At 43.3% G+C, this 20,402-nt stretch overlaps 2 protein-coding genes across 14 annotated transcripts in view; one reads left to right on the top strand and one right to left on the bottom strand.

The window, feature by feature from the left end:
• LOC121826150 (uncharacterized) overlaps positions 1 to 19,861 on the top strand; it is a 219,419-nt gene extending 199,558 nt beyond the window's left edge. For 5 of the 13 annotated variants that reach the window (XR_013045754.1, XR_013045752.1, XR_013045751.1 and 2 more), the window contains 2 exons: positions 17,865 to 17,980; positions 19,156 to 19,861. Coding sequence is in view for 1 of the 13 variants with exons in the window: in XM_076554426.1 (XP_076410541.1) it covers positions 580 to 582; positions 17,865 to 17,980; positions 18,910 to 18,989; positions 19,156 to 19,373 (417 nt within the window). In the remaining 12 variants the exon portion in view is untranslated. Of the gene's footprint in view, positions 1 to 420; positions 583 to 17,864; positions 17,981 to 18,909; positions 18,990 to 19,155 lie in introns of all 13 variants that reach the window. The other 8 variants (XR_013045758.1, XR_013045755.1, XR_013045753.1 and 5 more) reach the window with 4 other exon arrangements.
• The window catches only part of LOC143269347 (disks large homolog 5-like), an 83,029-nt gene continuing 66,348 nt past the window's right edge, over positions 3,722 to 20,402 (bottom strand). Inside the window, exons 7-12 of the mRNA XM_076554419.1 lie at positions 12,538 to 12,700; positions 10,925 to 11,056; positions 9,675 to 9,858; positions 5,640 to 5,752; positions 4,590 to 4,684; positions 3,722 to 4,423 (exon numbers count right to left, since the gene is read on the bottom strand). Coding sequence (XP_076410534.1) covers positions 12,561 to 12,700 — 140 coding nt within the window. The 3' untranslated portion in view covers positions 3,722 to 4,423; positions 4,590 to 4,684; positions 5,640 to 5,752; ... (1 more) ...; positions 10,925 to 11,056; positions 12,538 to 12,560. The remainder of the gene's footprint in view (positions 4,424 to 4,589; positions 4,685 to 5,639; positions 5,753 to 9,674; positions 9,859 to 10,924; positions 11,057 to 12,537; positions 12,701 to 20,402) is intronic.

Below are 20,402 nucleotides of genomic sequence, written 5' to 3'. Positions count from 1 at the left end.
ATTGAGAGAAGTATGTGATGATTGCTGTAACTGGTTAAATGCTGAAACCTGAACTGTTCACAGGAGCCTGAACAGCACTAATGACCTGAGAAGTGCACGGGGCACAAAGGACAGACTCTCAAAGGCACAATGCCAGGAAGGAACATGGCATTTCAATGACTCATCCTGGAACCTTCCTTGGTGCTTTTTCACTGGTTATTTCCAGTGAACTCACTCACCTGCATGTCAGAGTAATTAACTTTTGCCTTTTCCCATGAATTACCCTGAACCAGCAGTTTCTTCAAGCTAGACACACAGCAACCCTCTTCCCATCAAGAATTCTTACCCCTAGCGTGAGCTTTTTTTAAGAGTATCATTCATTTGAAACAAAATTCTGTACAAATTTTCCCAATGCCCATTAATATTAAAATATTCTCTAAGTTTCAGAACCACAAGAAAATCCTCTAAGGCAGAAAGCCACGAGTTGATCATGGAAAGTACCAGAGAAGGGCCACTGAGATGCCTAGTTGGGTGGAAGGAAAGAGCTTACTCCTCCTAATTTGTTCATTGACCTCCATGTGAACAGAATGTCAAAATGGCATGGTGTGTATTGTGTGTTCATTCTCTATCATATGTCTGTATATAAGTGTTTCCCTTATTGTAAATAAGTAAATAGCTAGATGGTATTATTTTAAATTCCAATCAGATTTCCATACATTATTCATATGAAATATTTTTAAAATAATGAAAAAAAATCAATGCAGCTCACAACTGTGTGTAACTCTAGTTCCAGAGGATTTGACACCCTCACACAGGCATACATGAAACCAAAACACCAATGCATTTAAATTGGTGAATAAAAAAATTAAATTTTTGTAGGAGCTAGTGGGGTCAGGAGCCCCACAAGCATGCCACAGAACTAAATAACCTAGGTTCATAGTGACTCAGAGCCTGAACCACCAACCAGGGAGCATCATGGGACTGACCTAGGCACTCTGCATATATTTTTCAGTTGTATAACTTGGTCTTCTTGTGAGACTCCTAAGAGTGAGAGCAGGGCTTGTCTCTATTGACTGCTTTTGGGACCCATCCTCCTTCTGAATTGCTATATCCAGCCTTAATAGAAGTCATGCCTAGTCCTACCACAACTTGATATGACATGGCAGGCAGATATCCATAGGAGGCCTGCCCATTTCTGAAGAGAAGAGGAGGAGGAATGGATGTGGATCAGGAAGAGTGGAGGTGGGTGGAAGGTTGAGAGGAGAGGATGGAGGTGAAATTTTGGTTAGGATGTAAAAACAAAAATAAATAAATAAAATCATTCATTCTAAAAGAAGGGAGAATATTGATGTTTATCATATTTAAATTTGGGATACTAAAAAATGTCCCTCAAGGGACATTACCACTTATTCTAACTTTTTATTGTGTTTGTAGTTGTACAGGGATAGTTAAATAATGCTAGGCATAATTTTGAGCTAGTCTAATACGTAATATGTTTGCTTTGTACTTGGAATAATTATATCATGTTTAGGCATTATTATGACCTGGTTATTGTTTTACATTTAGAAATTAATCATGATATAAAAAGATATAATTGTGTGTCAAGTTGACATGGGGTGAAGTTGTGATAGCTATTTTTAGTTGTCAATTTTATTACATCTGGATTAACTAAGACCCCAATATGGAGGGGCACACCTGTGAGGTATATTTGCTTAATTTGAAGACAGAAGATCCACACAGAATCCTGCTCTTTGTGGTTGGAAGACATTAATCTGGATGTTAATGAGGAAAGTAACATCTTTAACTCAGATGTTTTGAGCCAAAACCTCATCTGTAACCTTAGCCAGGCCTTGTGCTGGTAGCCCATATACAGAAATGGAGGAAGGGAGCTTTGACTCTTTAGCTGCTTGCTCTCACCTTGCTAGCAAGTCCATTCCTTCACTGGCATTGGAGCCATCTTCTTTGGGATTCCAGACTATACTACTGATGGGCGGAGATATCAAGCATTGTGGACTGAGCAACTACTGGATTCTTGGACTTTGCCATCATAGCCAGCCAAGGTTCAATTAGCTGGACCACAGCCTCTAAGTCATTCTAAAAAATAGGCTTTTGTACATATAGAAATGCATTCTATAAGTTGTTACCCCATAGAACCCAGACCAATACACCAGACAGGGATAAAACTTTGAGAGTAGTTTGGTCCTCACAGCAGCATTATGTCAGTTATGAATTGTACAGAATCACTGGGCAAGAAAGTAAAATAACACAAGTCTGAAATTTCTCCAATGGATCACACACTAATCTAATTAAATGAGTAATTATATGAGATGGAGAGATTCGAGCTTAAGTGAGGAATGAAAAACCAGATGTCTTACCTTATGTGGGCCAAGACATGGCAACACACACACACACACACACACACACACACACACACACACACACACACACACCTGCACACATTAAGATCAGTAGACAGTAGGTACTTTTTGCTCTTGATTATGATAGTTCTAGCTTGGAGGCATACGGAATTACTTCCTTTTACACATTAAATCTCTCCCTCACTCTAGTCTCAGAAGTCAGATCTATCCCAGAGTAGCTTCACAAGAGTAAATCAGTCATCTTGAAGAATTTTCTCGATATAATCGTGATCTGCTGTAGTAAAAGAGCAGCTTCAACCACTTCTCTCCTTTTTTAGTTTTGCCCAAAATCACTCTGCCACATGTGGCCCTGACGCAAACTCTATCCACTCCCTCTAGTCATGAGGTTCCCTCCCATCATTGCTTTTCTGGACCATCAAGAGGGATTCCTCATCCTACCTCCACCCCCAGGAGGGTCTTCTCAATTCTGCATTTCATCAGACAGGCTTAATAGGTCCTGTCAACATAGAAGAGATCTATCAAATCTGTTCCATTCTCACAGTCAGTGAGACTTGGGCAGGATCCTGAACCTATGAGAGCCCTGAATGGATGTGTGGCAGTCTAAGACAATTAGCATGCCTGTCCCTACAGTTTTCAATAAACTTCAGTCTTTGGTTGGGAGTGATCCAATCCACCAAATACAGCACACATGGCTGGGAGGACAGGAGTCAATGCAGGGACTCGGGAGATGGCTCATCCATTAAGAGCATTTATTGCTGTCTCAGAAGACCCACAGGACAGCTAAAAAACCTTTTAACTTAAATTCTACGGGGACTCTGCCCTCACCTGGCCTCTGTGGGAATTGCATGTATGTGGTAGTAAAACACCCCTAAGTATAAAGAAAACACCACAAAATATCCCAACATGTCTTGCAGGAAATTATCTCTACTGATCTGTTATCACTCATGATATATTTCAAGAAAACCAGAGGCATATTACTTTTCATTTCCTGATTTCTTTTATACAATTTTAATGAACAGTTTTTTTCCTGAGAGGCCTGGAGCAATATATTTTTGTTTCCCTTAATTTCGACTAAATGATGATTTTGTGAACATGTGTGTACAGTGTACCACATTTTACTGGTAGCTAAATATATGACCTCAAAGATAGAATATGTCTAGTTCTTTTCTTATGTAGTTGGTATCCATGGAGTAGGCTATGCCATCCACATCCAAGGTGCCACCCCCTGTGTAGCCCTGAGACCCATGAATGGAAAATCCTTGTGCAGCCCGAGCTTCCTGGATCTTACTGAGATACATCCAAGCCTGTGAGTTCTAGGTTTACAGGAGTGTGAAACCTCACCTGACTAAAGAAGAGTCTCAGAGTAAAAAGTTTGAAATTGTATTTTATTCATAAAATACATTCATTTTACTCAATGGGGCCTTCAAAACAGTATCATTATATACAGTGTATAGCCTTAGCAAACTATTAAAACAATGACAAGATTAAGAGTAATAACAAAAGTTAAAAAACCTTAAATGAAAATGAAGAAAACCAAAAACCAATGCATAAATATCCCAAGATATAAAACAAAAATATTAAGGAAATTACAGTTTTCTTTGTAATTTCACTATGAAAGCGCAGATGAAGTGAGGAACTGCCTTATTCTCTGTAGTGAATTATCTTCAGCTACACTTGCCTATGACATGGCGTCAGCTTCAGCACTGCAGTAGAGAGACTCTTGTGCTTTTGGTGTAGTCTGTCTCGATGGCAGTGTGACATAAACACAGTCTTCCTTGTCAGATTTCCCATCACATATGGAGTCAGGGCTTTTAATAATTTGTTGTGTGTTCTCTGTATCTTAGACTTATTTCTGACACAAACTTGTCTCTGGGGATAGTGAGCCAAAAGATGTAGATGATATTGTGGCTGGATCGCCTGATGGTAGGTTGATATTTGCCTCACTGTTGAGTTCAAAGCTGAAAAGAGGTAGCATTTTCTGAGGAGGCCTTGAACCTGGAGTGTAGAATATCATGCCTTACGGTGTCTCTGGCTTCTTCCAGCCTTCTCAGTTTTCTTATCAGGTGCTGTCTGAGAAAATCAGTAAAGAAAATATGATTTAGAAACAGTTTTGCTGTGCCACTGGCATGAGAGATCAGGGCCTGTTCATCCCTAGTAAACAAAAGTTAAGGAAGGAAACACACCCGATGATCCCTGACTGCTGGGGATGGGGCTCAATGGTGGCTGACTTGCCTGAGACATAGTGTTTCTGCTTCAGCAGCTCCATCTGCAGGAGGCTCTCATCCTAGGCTGTGGTCGGCTCCAGTTTCTGCTGGAGGTTTTCAAACCTAGGGGAGGAAGACAGCTGGGACACAAGCCTGGGGGGACCTGCCATGTCAGCTTTTGAACCCCCACCAGATCTACTCAGCTAGAAAATCGAGTATTACCTTTCAGCTGAGTTCATTCCCTGCTTCCCCAAGGGAAAATGGTCAGAGAGCTACTGGGCAGGATTTTTTTTCTCATCTTTTAAAAACTAGTAGACTTGAACTGGAAAATACACACTGTGCTGGATTAGAAAAAACAGCACATTTCTCCAACAGTCAAAAGACATCATTTTGGAGAAATATCATTATGACAAAGGTCTGAGGCACAGGTCAGGGAAGATGTACCTGGCCTTGATTAGATACCAGGTGAATATGAACCTCCTGGAAAACTCTATGCCTGCCCTCTAGTGGAGCCTACATAGCAATGCAGAGAAGGCCTTGCTTATTCCTACATCTCAGAACCCTGCATGGGCTTAACTTGTCAACTCCTACTCTGTTTATGACCAGAGTAAATCTTCTCATGAGAAACTGGTAAATAGTGCAGAGAGCCTGCAATCAGCAGGAGACTGCTGGATACAAATCTGCCAAAAGGTAGACACTTATCTCTAAACGTCTTATTCCTTATGGAAAAAAAAGTTGCAGAACGACACACTTTCCTCATGATTGATTATCCCCTCTAGGTTCCTGGCTAATACGGGCATATTTGTGGGGAGATCTAATCTAAGAGATGAGATACTCAGAGCATATTAGTGGTCTCAGAAGGGAAGAAGAGGACACAATCTCCATAAGACCAAGGAGAAAACATATTGCTTCCTGGACATAAGTTCCTATTGACTGAGTCAGCAATGACACTCTGAGATGTTCTTTCCCTGGATGTGGCTGGGAGCTTTGCCAATTGAATACAAACTCAAGGAGGACAGAAATCCAGGTACAGCGGACCCCCTTGGATCCATCTGCTTCTGGAATCCTGGGCTCCTACCTCATCTGGGACACAGTGAAGTGATGCTGCAGCTTTGCTGCCAAGTCCCATTGCCGGGTGAGCAGCTCCTGCTTCAACAGGTGCTGAAGATCTTCCTCAAGTCTTTGATGTTCCTGTTCATTAGAAGATTGTGTTTTTAGGAGAGGATTGTGTGCACCATTTAAATACACACAGGTGCAAGCACACACACACACACACACACACACACGCACACACATGAATGCATGCACGTATACACTCTTGAACATGTGAATGGATGCACACATACAAGCACACTACATTGCATCCATGATTAGTTTCCCAGATAACACTATTGTAAGAAGAGATCACCTGTGATAGCATGGAGAAGAAAGTTACCTTTCATTAACCCACACCCTCTCTACCCATCATCCATCCCAGAGGCAGGAAAACAGAGGATGCTCTAAACACAGAGATGGGGAGAAGATTGTGTACTTTTACTTTGTTTCGATATTTTTTCATTTCATTTTACTTTATATGTGCGGGTGTTCTGCCTGCCTGTGTGTCTGTATAACACATGCATGCCTGGTGACCTGGGAGAAGAACTCAGTGGACAGATCAGTCAGTGTAGTACTTACTTTATAAACCTGAACACAGACAGGTGAACCCCAGGGTTTTTTGACTGGTAATCCAAGCTCTCCTAGCAAGTTCCCAGTCTGTGCACTGAAGGGTTAGTTCCCCAGCACAGGACCACTGGATGGCAGTGGACCAGCCACTTGCTCTCACACAATGATTCCTCAAGGGCATCTTTCTCCCAAAGAAGCTCTCTAAACCACAGGTTGCCTTAGGCCCAAAGCAATGAGCTCAGAAAACTAGAAAACTTCTAAAATCAGGAGTTTATATTAACCTTTCCTCCAAGTAACATGATTGTGTCAGGGATTTCTTTGAGTAACAGAAGGTTGACTAACTCAGCCAAATGATTGCATGTATTATTTCAAGGTTCACAATATTCCGTGGACCAGATTGCATGTTTTCACTCATCAGTGATGGGCATCTGAATAGTTTCTAGTTGGGAGTGCTGTGATGAGTCCTGCTGTAACCCGATTGTCCCCTATTCTCTAGGACACCTACTTTCCATTCTAGAATCAATGGTCCACCTAGAGTCTGCAGTTCAACTTTCTGAATAATTGTACATAGCTTCTCACAGGGCTGCACCATTTTACACTACTATCAATATCTGAGAATTCTCATTTCTGCGAACCCTCCATCAGGATGAATTTTAACTCAGTATGAAGAAGTTCAAAATAAAAGCAGTTTTTGAGTGCTGCAGACAGAACATGGAGTGGGTGCTTTAGAGTGTGATGAGCCTAAGGGGTGCACTGAGACAGCCTCTTCTCACACCTCAGCATAGCTATGGGACTTCTGCTGGGCTGAGATGCAGTCACAAGCATCTCTGCAGTTCAGAATTTCTCAGAGAATAAAATCCAGGCCAATCTCCAAGGACAAGGTTAGCTGAACCAAGGTTAGGGAAAGGTGCAAGGAAAATGGCAGCAGACAATGAGGAGAAAAACAAAACAGGATGCAGGGAAGTCATCAGTGGTCAGGCACCATTCACCCAGAACAGAGGACACAAACTCTCAGGCACCTTTCCTGCCTCTCAGTAGCCTCTTTCTCACCTTCATTGACCCCACTACTTTGTTTTTCTCCCAAGGATTTCTTTGCAGATAAATAATTCTGCCTCTACAAATACCTGAAAAACTTTTACCTTGCATCAGTTTTCTGTCTTTTGTTGTTGTTAGCTTTATGGACATGCAGAATTATGGGTAGCTCCATCAGTTCTTTGACTGATGCAAAGTGGTACTAACCAGGTTAGGCATAGTACTTTCTCATTGAAGTCTGTCTCCATCATTCTTAAAAATGTTCCATTGCTCCTTTAGTGAGTGAAGATACACATAGAGGCTCAAACACATATTCCCATACACACAAAGATGCACTTAAAGACAACTCACAGACACACACATACAACACACACAGATACACAGACACACACAGACACACAGACACACAGACACACACACACACACACACACACACACACACACACACACACACACACACACCTTTCTTGTACCCAGGAGAGCAAGGCAGAAGACTAGAATCTTGCAGCACCTTTTCTACTCTAGGGTGAGGTAGTGGGTCCTCCCCGCTATCTAAAAGACTCAGACCCATCCAGGCTCTTCTGCCCTGGCCTGAACTTATTTCCCTTCCTAGGAAAGTTTTTATCACCAGACTCACTGATTGTACAGAAAAGTAACAACCTCTGCACAACTGAGTTTGACTACACAAGACCAAGTGCCCATGGAAGAGGGCTGGACATGAAGCCTCCCGACAGATCCAAGTTGACCCATCATGGACTCCTCACTAAACCTGCCCAGACTTTTCCACAGAAACAGTGATAGAACAGAGAATGGAAGTCACCCATTGTCATTACCCAATAACTTTTGACCAGATTACAGTGCATATTATATGAAAACAGCCCCAAGGAAGTCACTAGGAGGCTACATAGGTCACCTACAGCACTTTTCTGAAATGCGCACTCTATACAACTATGAGGAGGAATCTGTCCTAAGACACAGTCATATACATGATAGAGTGAGCATCAAAATGTCAGGTTCCTTATTGTGTAGCCAGTAAGACAAACTAGAAATATCCTGGGATGTTACCTCTATGCTGTGAAAGAAAAGTCTATGTTGATTTTTCAAATAGCTCCATTGTTTGATTTTTGCTATTTATTACAAAATGAATTAATTCCAAAGTAATAATGGTGTGTAAAAATTAACAGAAACCAGCAAGTCAGTTCTTTTTCTGACCAAATGTATCATTTAGTAATGAGATGAGACAGAAAAAGACAGGAAGCTCTACTGTGAGGAGTCAGGAGATCCAAAGATCTGTGGCTGTCCAGCTTAGCCAGAAGAGAAAATTTCAGGTTCAGTGAGAGACCTGGGCTAATGGGAATAAGGGAGAAAGCAACAGAGGTCGCTTGACGTGGCTTTCCAACAAACAAACAAATGTGTGCACCCTCACACATGCATACACCACACACACACACACACACATACACACACACACACACACACACACACACACACACACATACACACACACACACACACACACACACACACACACCTCAAATCATAAGTGAACAGAATGCAATGAGGAGGACATCAACTGAATGAGGATGGCATTACCAGTTGAATTGAAACTCCTCACACTAGCTGTTTCAAGTGAGACCCACAGTTCTGCTTTCCATCATTTTGAGACTAAACATGTCTGGGGAAACATGCTGTGCTTCTGCAGCCTATGTTGGTGTAGTTGGAGAAATTATTCTCTCAAAATCTCAAATCTGCCACCCTCGCCCCCGCCTGTCATAAGCCCTGGCCACATCCCTGGTCATCCAGTGAGCTTCTGAGTGTAAGATCCAGGATAGTAGAATTGGCCAATGCCAGTCAGAGGAAACAGTATTGACAAGCTGTTACTTAGTTTCTGTCAGTGTGAACCAAGAGGTTAACCAGGTAAAGAGAACGCCATGGCAGTCTGGGAACAAGAGGGTAAAATGCCATATGACACCCAAAAAGATGTCCACAAGACCCAGTCATTTGACGTTTGTAGGGGATGTTCCTCCTTCCATACTGTTTCTGCCTCTGATCTCATATGACCTCTGCAAGCAAATGAGATCCTGATTCTTGAACTCAGTCAATCAGATCTCTGTGCTACTCCCTATGTGGCTCCCATCATAACACCGCTCCTTCCATGCTAACATATCAGTAAGTGACAAGTGATTGACCTGTCTCCCTCGATGGACTGCAGCTTCTAGCAGAGCAGTAGGGTTCCTTGGCAGTCATGCAGTGCCTTCCAAGAGGCTAACTCCTCAGAAAGACTTGTGAATGATCACAGAAATGAACTATTGGATGGGATGGGTCAGTTGGATAAGTGAGTTGAGGGTTACATGGGCGTGTGTATATGTGTGTGTATGATTAGACAGGTGGGCAGCCTGGCCCTGCTGCTTCAACCTACCTGCTGCTGCTTTGTCCACATGTCATAGATCTTCTCATGGGCCTCCTCACAGAGCCTCCTGGCCTCCTCACAGGACTCTTGTAGTAAAATCTGCTCCCCCTGCAGCTTTCTGTTATCCTCTTTCAACATGCTCACTTTTTCCATCAGCCGAGTCCATTCACTCAGGAGCTAACTGTAGAGGGTGCTGAAATATCAGCAAAAATGATGAGCTCCACCTCCATCTGCACTCCTGCCTCCCAATACCATTATTCCTGCAAGGTGTCATCTCCCCAACCCCAGATCCCTGGGATGAAGCCACATTAGCCATGCCAGCATGACTGAGGTACAGACAAAAGCCAGAGAATAGCCAAATTCCAGAAAGATTCAAACTATTTCTGAATACCCTGACAGCAAAAGGGATCCATGTAACTCTGAAAACTAGATCCCCTACCTCTCCACCACACACCCTGGTGTTTAACTGTTCACAGTATTGAGCAAACATGAGCAGGAAGAGGGAAACCATGCTCAGGGGGTGGGGTGAGGCAGAAGACCCAGTGGGAATGCATTTCATGTTTTCCATAGAAACCAGCTCTGTAAGCTCCTGCCAGAGCCACAGAAAACATTCATGGTGAAAACCATGTTTTCTGTCTAGAAGTTCCAGAAGCTGACAGGAAAATGTTGGGAGGGGCTCTCAGACTTTTCACTCTTAGGAGAACTCAGTCTAGGAGGCACAAGTCCAAGAGCTATCAGACAGGCTCCTTGCTAAGAGGTAAACAGGCCTGAACCACAGCCCAACTTTGTTCAAAGGTGAAGAAGGGAAGAAGCTGCTGTGGGATGTCTTTCTGTATGCTGTGAATATGTGTTGCTCCCATTGATTAATAAGGAAGCTGCTTTGGCCTATGACAAGGCAGCATGGAGCCAGGCAGAAAAATCCAGAAGAGTTAGAGAAGAAAGTCAGAGGTGGAGGAGATGTCAGCGGCCACCCAAGGAGAAACATGCCAGCAGCCTGGCCATGCAGCAGCCATGTGGCAAACATTGACTAATAGAAATGGGTTAATTTAAGATGATAGAGCTAGCTAGCCAGAAACTTAAGCCATTGGCCATACAGTTTGTAAGTAATATAAGCCTCTGTGTGTGTCTTTGGGACCATTTGGCTTCAGGAGGTGGGACAGATTCCTCCTGACAGCTGGTCAGGCAGGACTGGAAAAACATCAGACTACCAGAAGCAGTCCCTAACAATTTCAGGGGTCCCAACTAAATGAGGCACTCACCGGTAGGAGTTGGTCTGCTCACTCAGCTCCTTGCACTTGTACGAAGCCTCACAAATCTCCTTGGGGAATTTCTTTATATCTGACATCTCCTTCTTATGCTGTGTTTTCAACATATCCAGCTCAGATTTCAGCCTGTGGTAGGGCATGGCCCCAGGAGCAAAGGACCCCATGAATACATGCCTTAGGGACCACATGAATTAAGGTTCTGTTTTATACTACCGTAGCCCACTGGATGTCACACCCTGAATTCTATACTGGACCTCCTGATGTGCATTAGACTTGCCTTACTGTCCCATGGCCAGGAAAGGCTGGGTGTCAATAGGGAAGGAGACAGGGCTACATGAGCTCCCTCAGTAGACCTCTGGGAGCAGACTAGCTGGCTCTGAAGGTCTGAGCAGTCTGTGCCACAGATGGGGGTGTATCTGAAATCTGCAATGACGTTCCCACTGTCTTGAGAACAGAGATTCTTTCTCCTTACAAGGATACCCAGAACTCATGATCTGTATGGCCATGGGGAGGCACTACATTCAGGTGGCTTTATAAACACCCAAGGGGATTCCAATGAGGGACCAGGATGAGCACAAAGGCTGAGAGCAGTGATGCTCAATGTGGGGCTCCCTGGCCTCAGCACTTCCATCACCAGAAATTTTTGAGACATGTGAATATTCAGACCTACTATCAATCTCTGACTCTCAGGATCTGAAAGGATGGACACACACACACACACACACACACACACACACACACACACACACACACACTGTCTCAGAGACAGTACAGAACACACTCAGACACACAATCCTCAGCACAAGGAGATTTATTAACCTAGCAGTGCAAGCATAGCTTGGGAGCGTGTCTCTTGAGCAGGCGAAGGCACACAGCAAGCAGCAGTCTTTTTTAACAGTGGGTTTTTAAGTAGAAAAGGTTAAGTCTGTGCTGGGTAAATTGTTGAGCTCTGATGGGACAGGTTAGCCAGTGTAACCAAGTAATAAATTTTGATTGTTGAACTTTAGTGTTTAGTTTCAAAAATAAGTCAGTGTCCACAAAAGGGACTGGAATTTGGGGACTAAATTTAGGAATGTTATCTAATGGTTTATCAAGGGAGAGAGAAGTGAAAAGAGCAAAACCGGCCACTGCTTTGTTTGCAATGTTTGGGTCCCTTAGAGAATACTTCACACACATGAACCCACACACAGGATGTCAAAGAAATGCAGGTAGGGAGTATTGCCTCAAAGTATAAGGAGCAAGACCAGAGAGGAGCAGGGATGAACTCCAAGCCTTCCAGACACACAGATGGACGAGTAGGACCACAAGGCCTTTCAGCCTATTCCCAGAGCAAAAAGCAAAAATAAATATAAACCCTCAACCGAGACCACCAAGGATCTCCTAAAAGCCGATGTCTGTCAAGGCCTCTTGAAATGCATGTTGTGATCTTACACCTTCCTGCCCATCTGTAGATTGTGATTCAGGCCACAGGCTCTGCTTTCTCATTCGGAGGAATCAGAACAGCCTGTGTCAAATCTCACTCCTACAGGTTTCAGTTCTGCCTCTCAGATGTACTCAGGACACAGTAGGGTCAAGACAGTTACCAGAGAAAAGGGCATGATGAATACCTGTTGTTCAACTCATTGTTGTTTTAACGGGCCAGGAGTTCCAGCAGTTCATTCCTCTCATTGGTCAGCATCTGTAGCTGAAGGGTCAGTTTATCCACCTGGTTCAGCTGCTGCTCCTGCTCAGTGAGGAAGAAGGGTGTGGATGATGCCTTCCTAGTAGTCCCTGTAGGTACATAAACACAGTGAATTTGTACAGATGAATGGCATAGGGCCAAGAGAGATCATGTGGAGTCCCAAGAGGCAGCCTGAGGGAGAGCAAATGCATGGAACCCAACGAAGGCTGAAAATTCAGAGCAGATATCCTTAAACTGGGGTCCATAAGCGATGTGTCTGTCTCCAATCTCTGAGGATAGATACATGCCTCAGGCCCTACTGCAGCCCCACTGTCCCTGAAAGGCATAAGCAAGGCCAGTCATGTTGGCATGGAATTGTCACCAGATACCTGCTATGATGCAAGAAAGTCCTGGACTCCCTGGTGATTTGTACCTCCCTGCCCGATAACCTGTGTGCAGGACTAAAAGACACTGAATGTCTCAGACCTGGGTACATGGATGGAAAGTTTTGCTCTCTGGTATTTATATCAGATATCCATGAAACCTACAGAAATCCACTGAGAATAAAGTGCAGCAACATGCTACCCTGATACCTCATTAGTGGTTCTGTGCCTCCTTTGGCATTCTTTGACAGTCAGAATGAACTGAAAAAGGTCTTAGCACAGCACTGCATCCTTGACCATTCCTGGCCCTCTGCCAACTAACCATCAGAAACCTCCACTTTGGATCTGCTCTTTAGGGACCCAGAGAAGCAGCATAGGCGCATGGCTTCAGATGATTACAGCTACTGAACCCCATTACTAGAAGGTCCAGTTCTGGCCTCAACTCCTCCCTAAAAAACCAGAGATCTCTCTTCCAGTCAGTATGCTCAATCTTGCCAAAATGTTGATTGGTGAACCCTATACGCACTTAATGAATGCCTCAAGAGCAAATGGCATTGTAACAACACTGGTGATTTCACAAAAGATGCCAAGGGCTCTCCAGGATACAATAGAATTTCCAGAGAAGGGACTGTTAGGGTCACTGCCAACAGCCTTCACCTATCTTATAACAAACTGTTCCCCAAGTCACCGAACGCCAAGCTGCCCTTTCCAGGAGCCTTCCCTGAAACACAGGGGAAGGCCTTCAACACCCCCTCCTTCCAATCCAGAGATCTCTCTGATTCATTAGAATCTAGTTCATTCTAATTCAACAGTTCATCATGTATGGAGGGCAAGACTCATTTTCCAAACTATACTCAGGAATGGCTCTTCTCTTCCTGATGATCTCTAACAAGATGAGAAATAAAGGATGCTAAGAAATTAGCTCAGTATAATGGGGAAGGAAGATCAGTTGCACGAGGTGAATAAGCACATCAGAGAAGATCCACAGGGCAGTTACAATGTATGAGGATGGTGGAGGATTATGTGGGTCCTGTCAGAGCAATGATAAGTCACATAGGTAAAGATGAAACTTTTGCCAAAAGCTTCAGGAGAATACATTCCATCCATCATGATGTTAGCAAAGATGTTATCAACCATTGAAAGGTGTGACTGAAAATACCTATGAACTGGGCATCCACAGGTGAGCCCTCTGACACCAAGAACAAATACTTACAGGAAGAGTGATATCCCAGTCCTACACTCAAGGTAGAGGGAAGATGACTGGCTAGTGAGAGGGCAGGAACTCAGAAACCTTAGGGATCACTGACATGAAGCAATACTTGATGGTTCCTGCCCTGCTAGTGGTTGTTATTTAAAATGTGAGAGCCTCTAGCTCTGGCCAGGGGACATTACTCTCTCTGTTACTAGTGACACACACCAAAAGACATCCAGTGTGTGTGAGTTGCTGGGCTGGTACTGAAACCTCTTTAGTCCCCATGTGCTTCCTTCCACTCAGAGTGAAAGCTGAGGGCCCTCAACAGAACAGCTGCAGCCATGAATATTCCTGGCTCTCTGCCAAACTAACCTTGAAAATCCTCAACATTGTTCTGCTCTTGAAGAACTCAGAGGAGCAGGTAGGCCCATTGCTTCTCAGAAATTCTCACCTGCTTAGCCCCACTCCTGGAAGGAGCAGCTCAAGCCTTCCTCCTTCAGGAAGCTCCCCATCCCTTTCACAGGACTCACTGCGCTTACCCCAGAACCATTTATTTCTTGATGTGTGACATGGAGACTGAAGGCCATCTTCCTTCTGCCTCCCTTTGGTCTCCCTGTGCTCTCCATCCTGTCTCCCAAGAATCCTGTTCAGTCTAGACAGCATGTCTGTAGGTGAAACACAAGACACTGCACAAATGCCCCAATGACAGTTGGTGTTGCCACAACACTGGTGACATCACATGGAATGCCAGGGCTCTCCAGGATACAGTAGAATGTCCATGTGCTGATGTCACCTGGTATACCTATTTCATCCCTGTTACATACCTCACCGAAAAGTGACTTGAAACCAAGGTGCCATTTTCAGGAGCCTCTGGATTCACAATGGAAGCCTTTAGGTAGTTCCTCCTTCCAAAGCCAGAAATCTAGGCCTCTGCTTCATTAGAAACTTTATCCAAGTGAAGTTGAAAGCTCACTTCGCATGCACTATCCTCGGTTAGATTTTCCCCTCCTTAAGATTAATAATCAACAATTTGAGAAAGAAAGGATGCTTAGAAATGAGGTCAGGATAAAGGGGAGTAGTAGGGATGAGACCTCTGAAGTGAATATTCACCCAGGGAAGATCCTCAGAATTTTAGAGATTTTGGGGCTCAAAAAAAGTTACATAGTTAGTTATGAAGATTCCCCCAGTGTCAATAGAGCTCATCAAGCTATAAGGTTGTTAGTGAGATGGTATCTTAGTGTCATTTGATTTGCATTTCCCTCTTGGCTAAGGATTTTAAGCAATTCCTTAAATGTCTTTTGGCCATTTAATATTCTTATGTTGTGAATTCTGTTTAGATCTATACCGCATTTTTAAGTTGGATTATTTCATATTTTGATGTCTAGTTTCTTGAGTTCTATATATATTTTGGAGATCATCCCTCTGTCAGATGTGGGGTGGTGAAGATATTTTCCCATTCTGTAGGCTGTCATTGTGTCCTGTTGACCCTGTCCTTTTCCTTACAGAAGCTTCTCAGTTGCAAGAGGTCTCATTTCCTTATTGTTGCTCTCAGTGTCTGTGCTACTTCTCTTCTATCAGGTTCAGTGTAACTGGATTTATGTTGAGGTCTTTAATCCATTTGGACTTCAGTTTTGTGCATGGGCATAGGTAATGGATCAATTTACATTCTTCCACGTGTCAACATAAAGTCCTACAACCATTTGCTGAAGGCACTTTCTTCTTTCATTGTATACTTTTAGCTTCTTTGTCAAAAATCAGGTGATCTTATGTCTTTGGAATAGTCCCAGGTCTTTGTGGATCATCTTTAAGAATGATGGAGACAGATTTAAATGAGAAAGTACTGTGCCTTATCTGGTTAGTAAAACTTTTGCATCAGTCAAAGAAGAGATGGAGCTCTCCATCACTCTGCATGTCCACACAGCTAACTACAACAAAAGACAAAGAAACCGATGCAAGCTAAAATGTTTTTCAGGTATTTGTAGAGGCAGAATTATTTATCTGCAAAGAAATTCTTGGGAGAAAAACAAAGTCATGGGGTACATGAAGGTGAGAAAGAGGCTACTGAGAGGCAGGAAAGGTGCCTGAGGGTTTGTGTCCTGATCTGTTCTGGGTGAATGATGGCTGACCACTGATGACTTCCCTGCATCCTGTTTTGTTCTTCTGCCTGCTGCCATTTTCCTTTCACCTTTGCTTAACCTTGGTTCAGCTAACCTTGTCCTTGGAGCTTGGCCTGGACTTTATTCCCTGAGGAATTCTGAACTGCAGAGGTGCTTGTGGCTGCATCTCAGCCCAGCAGAAGTCCCACAGCTATGCTGAGGTGTGAGAAGAGGTTGTCTCAGTGCACCCCTAGACTCAATTTTTTTGTTTGTTTGTTTTTGGTTTTTTCGAGACAGGTTTTCTCTGTGTAGCTTTGTGCCTTTCCTGGGACTCACTTGGTAGTCCAGGCTGGCTTCGAACTCACAGAGATCCGCCTGGCTCTGCCTCCCGAGTGCTGGGATTAAAGGCGTGCGCCACCACTGCCCGGCTCAGAACCTGCTTTTACTCCAAACTTCTTCATACTGAGTTAAAAACTTCCTGATGGAGGGTTGGGAGAAATGAGAATTCTCAGATATTGCTAGTAGTGTAAAATGGTGCAGCCCTGTGAGAAGCTATGTACAATTATTCAGAAAGTTGAACTGCAGACTCCGGATGGACCATTGATTCAGAATGTAAAGTAGGTGTCCACAGAGAATATTGGGGACAACAGGGTTACAGCAGGACTCCTCAGAACATCCCCAGCTAGAAACTCTTCAGATGCCTTTCATTGATGAGGGAAAATGTACAATGTGGTCTATGGAATATTGTGAAGCATGGAATATTATATGCAATTATTTGGCCATGAGTTAGTCAACCTTCTCTTACTCAAAAAATCCTGACACATTCATCTTACTAGGAGGAAAGGTTAATATAGACTCCTGATTTTAGAGATTTTCTAGTTTTCTGACTATTTGCTTTGAGACTAAATTGAAGCAACCTGTGGTTTAGAGAGCTTCTTTAGGAGGAAGCTGCCCTCCTTGGAGGGACTGAGAAGAACTGAGAGAAAGAGAGCAAGGGGCTGGTCCACTGCCATCCAGTGGTTCAGTGCTGGGAACTAAGCCTTCAATGCACAGATTGGGGAACTTGCTAGGAGAGCATGTGTTACTGGTAAAGGATCCCTGGCGTTCAGCTGCCTGTGTACAGGTTTACAAAGCAAGTACTACATTGACTGATCTGCCCACTGAGTTCTTCTCCCAGGTCACCAGGCATGCATGTGTTATACAGACACACAGGTAGACAGAACAACTGCACATATAAAGTAAAAATAAAATGAAAATTATCAAAACAGAGTAAAAGTACACAACCTTCTCCACATCCCGATGTTCAGAGCATCCTCTGGGATGGAATAAGGGTAGAAAATATGTGGGTTAATGATAGGTCACTTTCTTCTCCATGGTATCTCAGGTGATCTTGTCTTACAATAGTGTTATCTGGGAAACTAAATATGTATGCAATGTGAGTGCTTGTATGTGTGCATCCATGTATATGTGTGTGTTCGTTGAAGTGTGTGTGTGTTCAAATGTGTGTGTGTGTGTGTGTGTGTGTGTGTGTATGTGTGCATGTGTCTATATGTACAAGGGTGCAGACAACCCTCTCCTAAAAACACAATGTTCTAATGAACAGGAACATCAAAGACTTGAGGAAAATCTTCAGTCGCTGCTGAAGCAGAAGGAGCTGCTCACCCGGCAAAGGGACTTGGCAGCAAAGCTGCAGCATCACTTCACTGTGTCCCAGATGAGGTAGGAGCTCAGGCTTCCAGAAGCAGGTGGATCCAAGTGGGTCCGCTATACCTGGATCTCTGTCCTCTTTGAGTTTCTGTTCAATTGGCAAAGCTTCCAGGCACAGCCAGGAAAAGAACACCTCAGAGTGTCATTTCTGACTCAGTCAATAGGAACTTCTGTCCAGGAAGCAATATGCTTTCTCCTTGGTCTTATGGAGATTGTGTCCTCTTCTTCCATTCTGAGACCTCTAGTATGCTCTGAGTATCTCATCTCCTAGATTAGATCTCCCCACAAATATGCCCATATTAGCCAGAAACCTAGAGGGGATCATCAATCATGAGGAAAGTGTGTCCTCCTGCAACTTTTCTTTCCATCAGGAACATCACATTTAGAGATAACTGTCTACCCTTTGGCAAATTTGCATACAGCAGCCCAGTGCTGATTGCAGGCTCTCTGCACTATTTATCAGTTTCTCATGAGAAGATTTACTCTGGTCATAAACAGAGTAGGAGCTGACAAGTTAATCCCATGCAGGGGTCTGAGATGTAGGAATAAGCAAGGCCTTCTCAGCATTGCTGTGTAGGCTCCACTAGAGGGCAGGCATAGAGTTTTCCAGGAGGTTCACATTCAGGTACATCTTCCCTGACCTGTGCCTCAGAACTTGTCATAATGATATTTCTCCAAAATGATGTCTTTGGAGGAGAAATGTGCTGTTTTTCCTAATCCAGCACAGTGTGTATTTTCCAGTTCAAGTCTACTAGTTTTTAAAAGATGAGAAAAAAAATCCTGCCCAGTAGCTCTCTGACCATTTTCCCTTGGGGAAACAGGGAATGAACTCAGCTGAAAGGTAATGCTCGATTGTCTAGCTTAGTAGATGTAGTGGGGTCTCAAAAGCTAACATGGCAGGTCCTCACCAGGCTTGTGCCCCAGCTGCCTTCCACCCCTAGGTTTGAAAACCTCCAGCAGAAACTGGAGCCGACCACAGCCCAGGATGAGAACCTCCTGAAGCAGAAACACTATGTCTCAGGCAAGCAAGCCACCATTAAGCACCATCCCCAGCAGCCAGAGTGTTCATGGGGTGTGTTTCCTTCCTTAACTTTTGTTTACTAGGAATGAATAGGCCCTGATTTTTTTGCCATGTGCACAGCCAAACTGTTTCTGAATCTATTTTCTTTACTGATTTTCCCTGACAGCACCTGTTAAGAAGACTAAGAAGGCTGGAAGAAGCCAGAGACACCATGAAGGCATGACATTCTACACTGCAGGTTCAAGGACTCCTCAGAAAGTGCCACCTCTTTTCAGCTTTGAACTCACTCGTGAGGCAAATATCAACCTACCATCAGGCGATCCAGCCACAATCAGATCCACATCTGTTGGCTCACTATCCTTGGAGAAAAGTTTGTGTCAGTAACAAGTCTAATATACAGAGAACACAACACAAATTACTAAGAACCCTGACTCCATATGGGGTGGGAAATCTGACAAGGAAGACTGTGTTAATGTCACACTGCCCTCCAGACAGACCACATCAAAAGCATAAGATTCTCTCTCTAGTACAGTGCAGAAGCTGAGGCCATGTCATGGGCAAGTGTTGCTAAAGATAATTTACTATAGAGAATAAGCCAGTTCCTTACTTCTTTTGCTCTTCCATAATGAAATTCCAAAGGAAACTGAAATTTCCTTCATTTTTGGTTTTATATCTTAGTATATTTATTCTTTGCTTTTTGGTTTTCCTCATTTTTATTTAAGGTTGGGTTAATTTTTGTTATACTTTTCTTCTTGTCATTGTTTTAACAGTTTGCTAAGGCTATAAACTGTTTATAATGACTGCTGTTTTGAAAAACCCCATTGAGTAAAATGAATGTATGTTTATGAATAAAATAAATTTCAAACTTTTCACTCTGAGACTCTTCTTTAGTACATGGGGTTTCACACTCCTGTAAACCCAGAACTCACAGGCTTGGATGTATCTCAGTAAGATCCAGGAAGCTCGGGCTGCACAAGGACTTTCCAGCCATGGGCCTCAGGGCTACACAGGGGGATGGCACCTTGGATGTTGGTGAATAGCCTACCTCATGGATACCAACTACATAATAGAAAAATTAGACATATTGTATCCTTAAGGTCATATATTTAGCTACCAGTAAAATGTGGTACACTCTGCACACATGTTCACAAAATCATCATGTACACCAAATTAAAGGGAAACATAAGTATATTGCTCCAGGCCTCTCGGGAAATAAGAACGCTCATTAAACTCGTATAAAGGAAATCAGGAAGTAAAAAGTAATCTGCCTCTGGTTTTTTTGAAATACAACAACTCTGAACAGCAGAGTTGATTTCCTGCAAGGCAATTTAGGATATTTTGTGGTGCTTATGGGTATGTAGTATTTTGTTTATACTTATGGGTGTTTTGCTACCACATAAATGCAATTCCCAT

This window comes from Peromyscus maniculatus, chromosome 18 (genome assembly GCF_049852395.1).
Source record: "Peromyscus maniculatus bairdii isolate BWxNUB_F1_BW_parent chromosome 18, HU_Pman_BW_mat_3.1, whole genome shotgun sequence".
In the NCBI taxonomy this organism is placed as follows: domain Eukaryota; kingdom Metazoa; phylum Chordata; class Mammalia; order Rodentia; family Cricetidae; genus Peromyscus; species Peromyscus maniculatus.
Note: the sequence above shows the minus strand (reverse complement) of the source record. Positions and strands in the feature narration are given on the sequence as shown.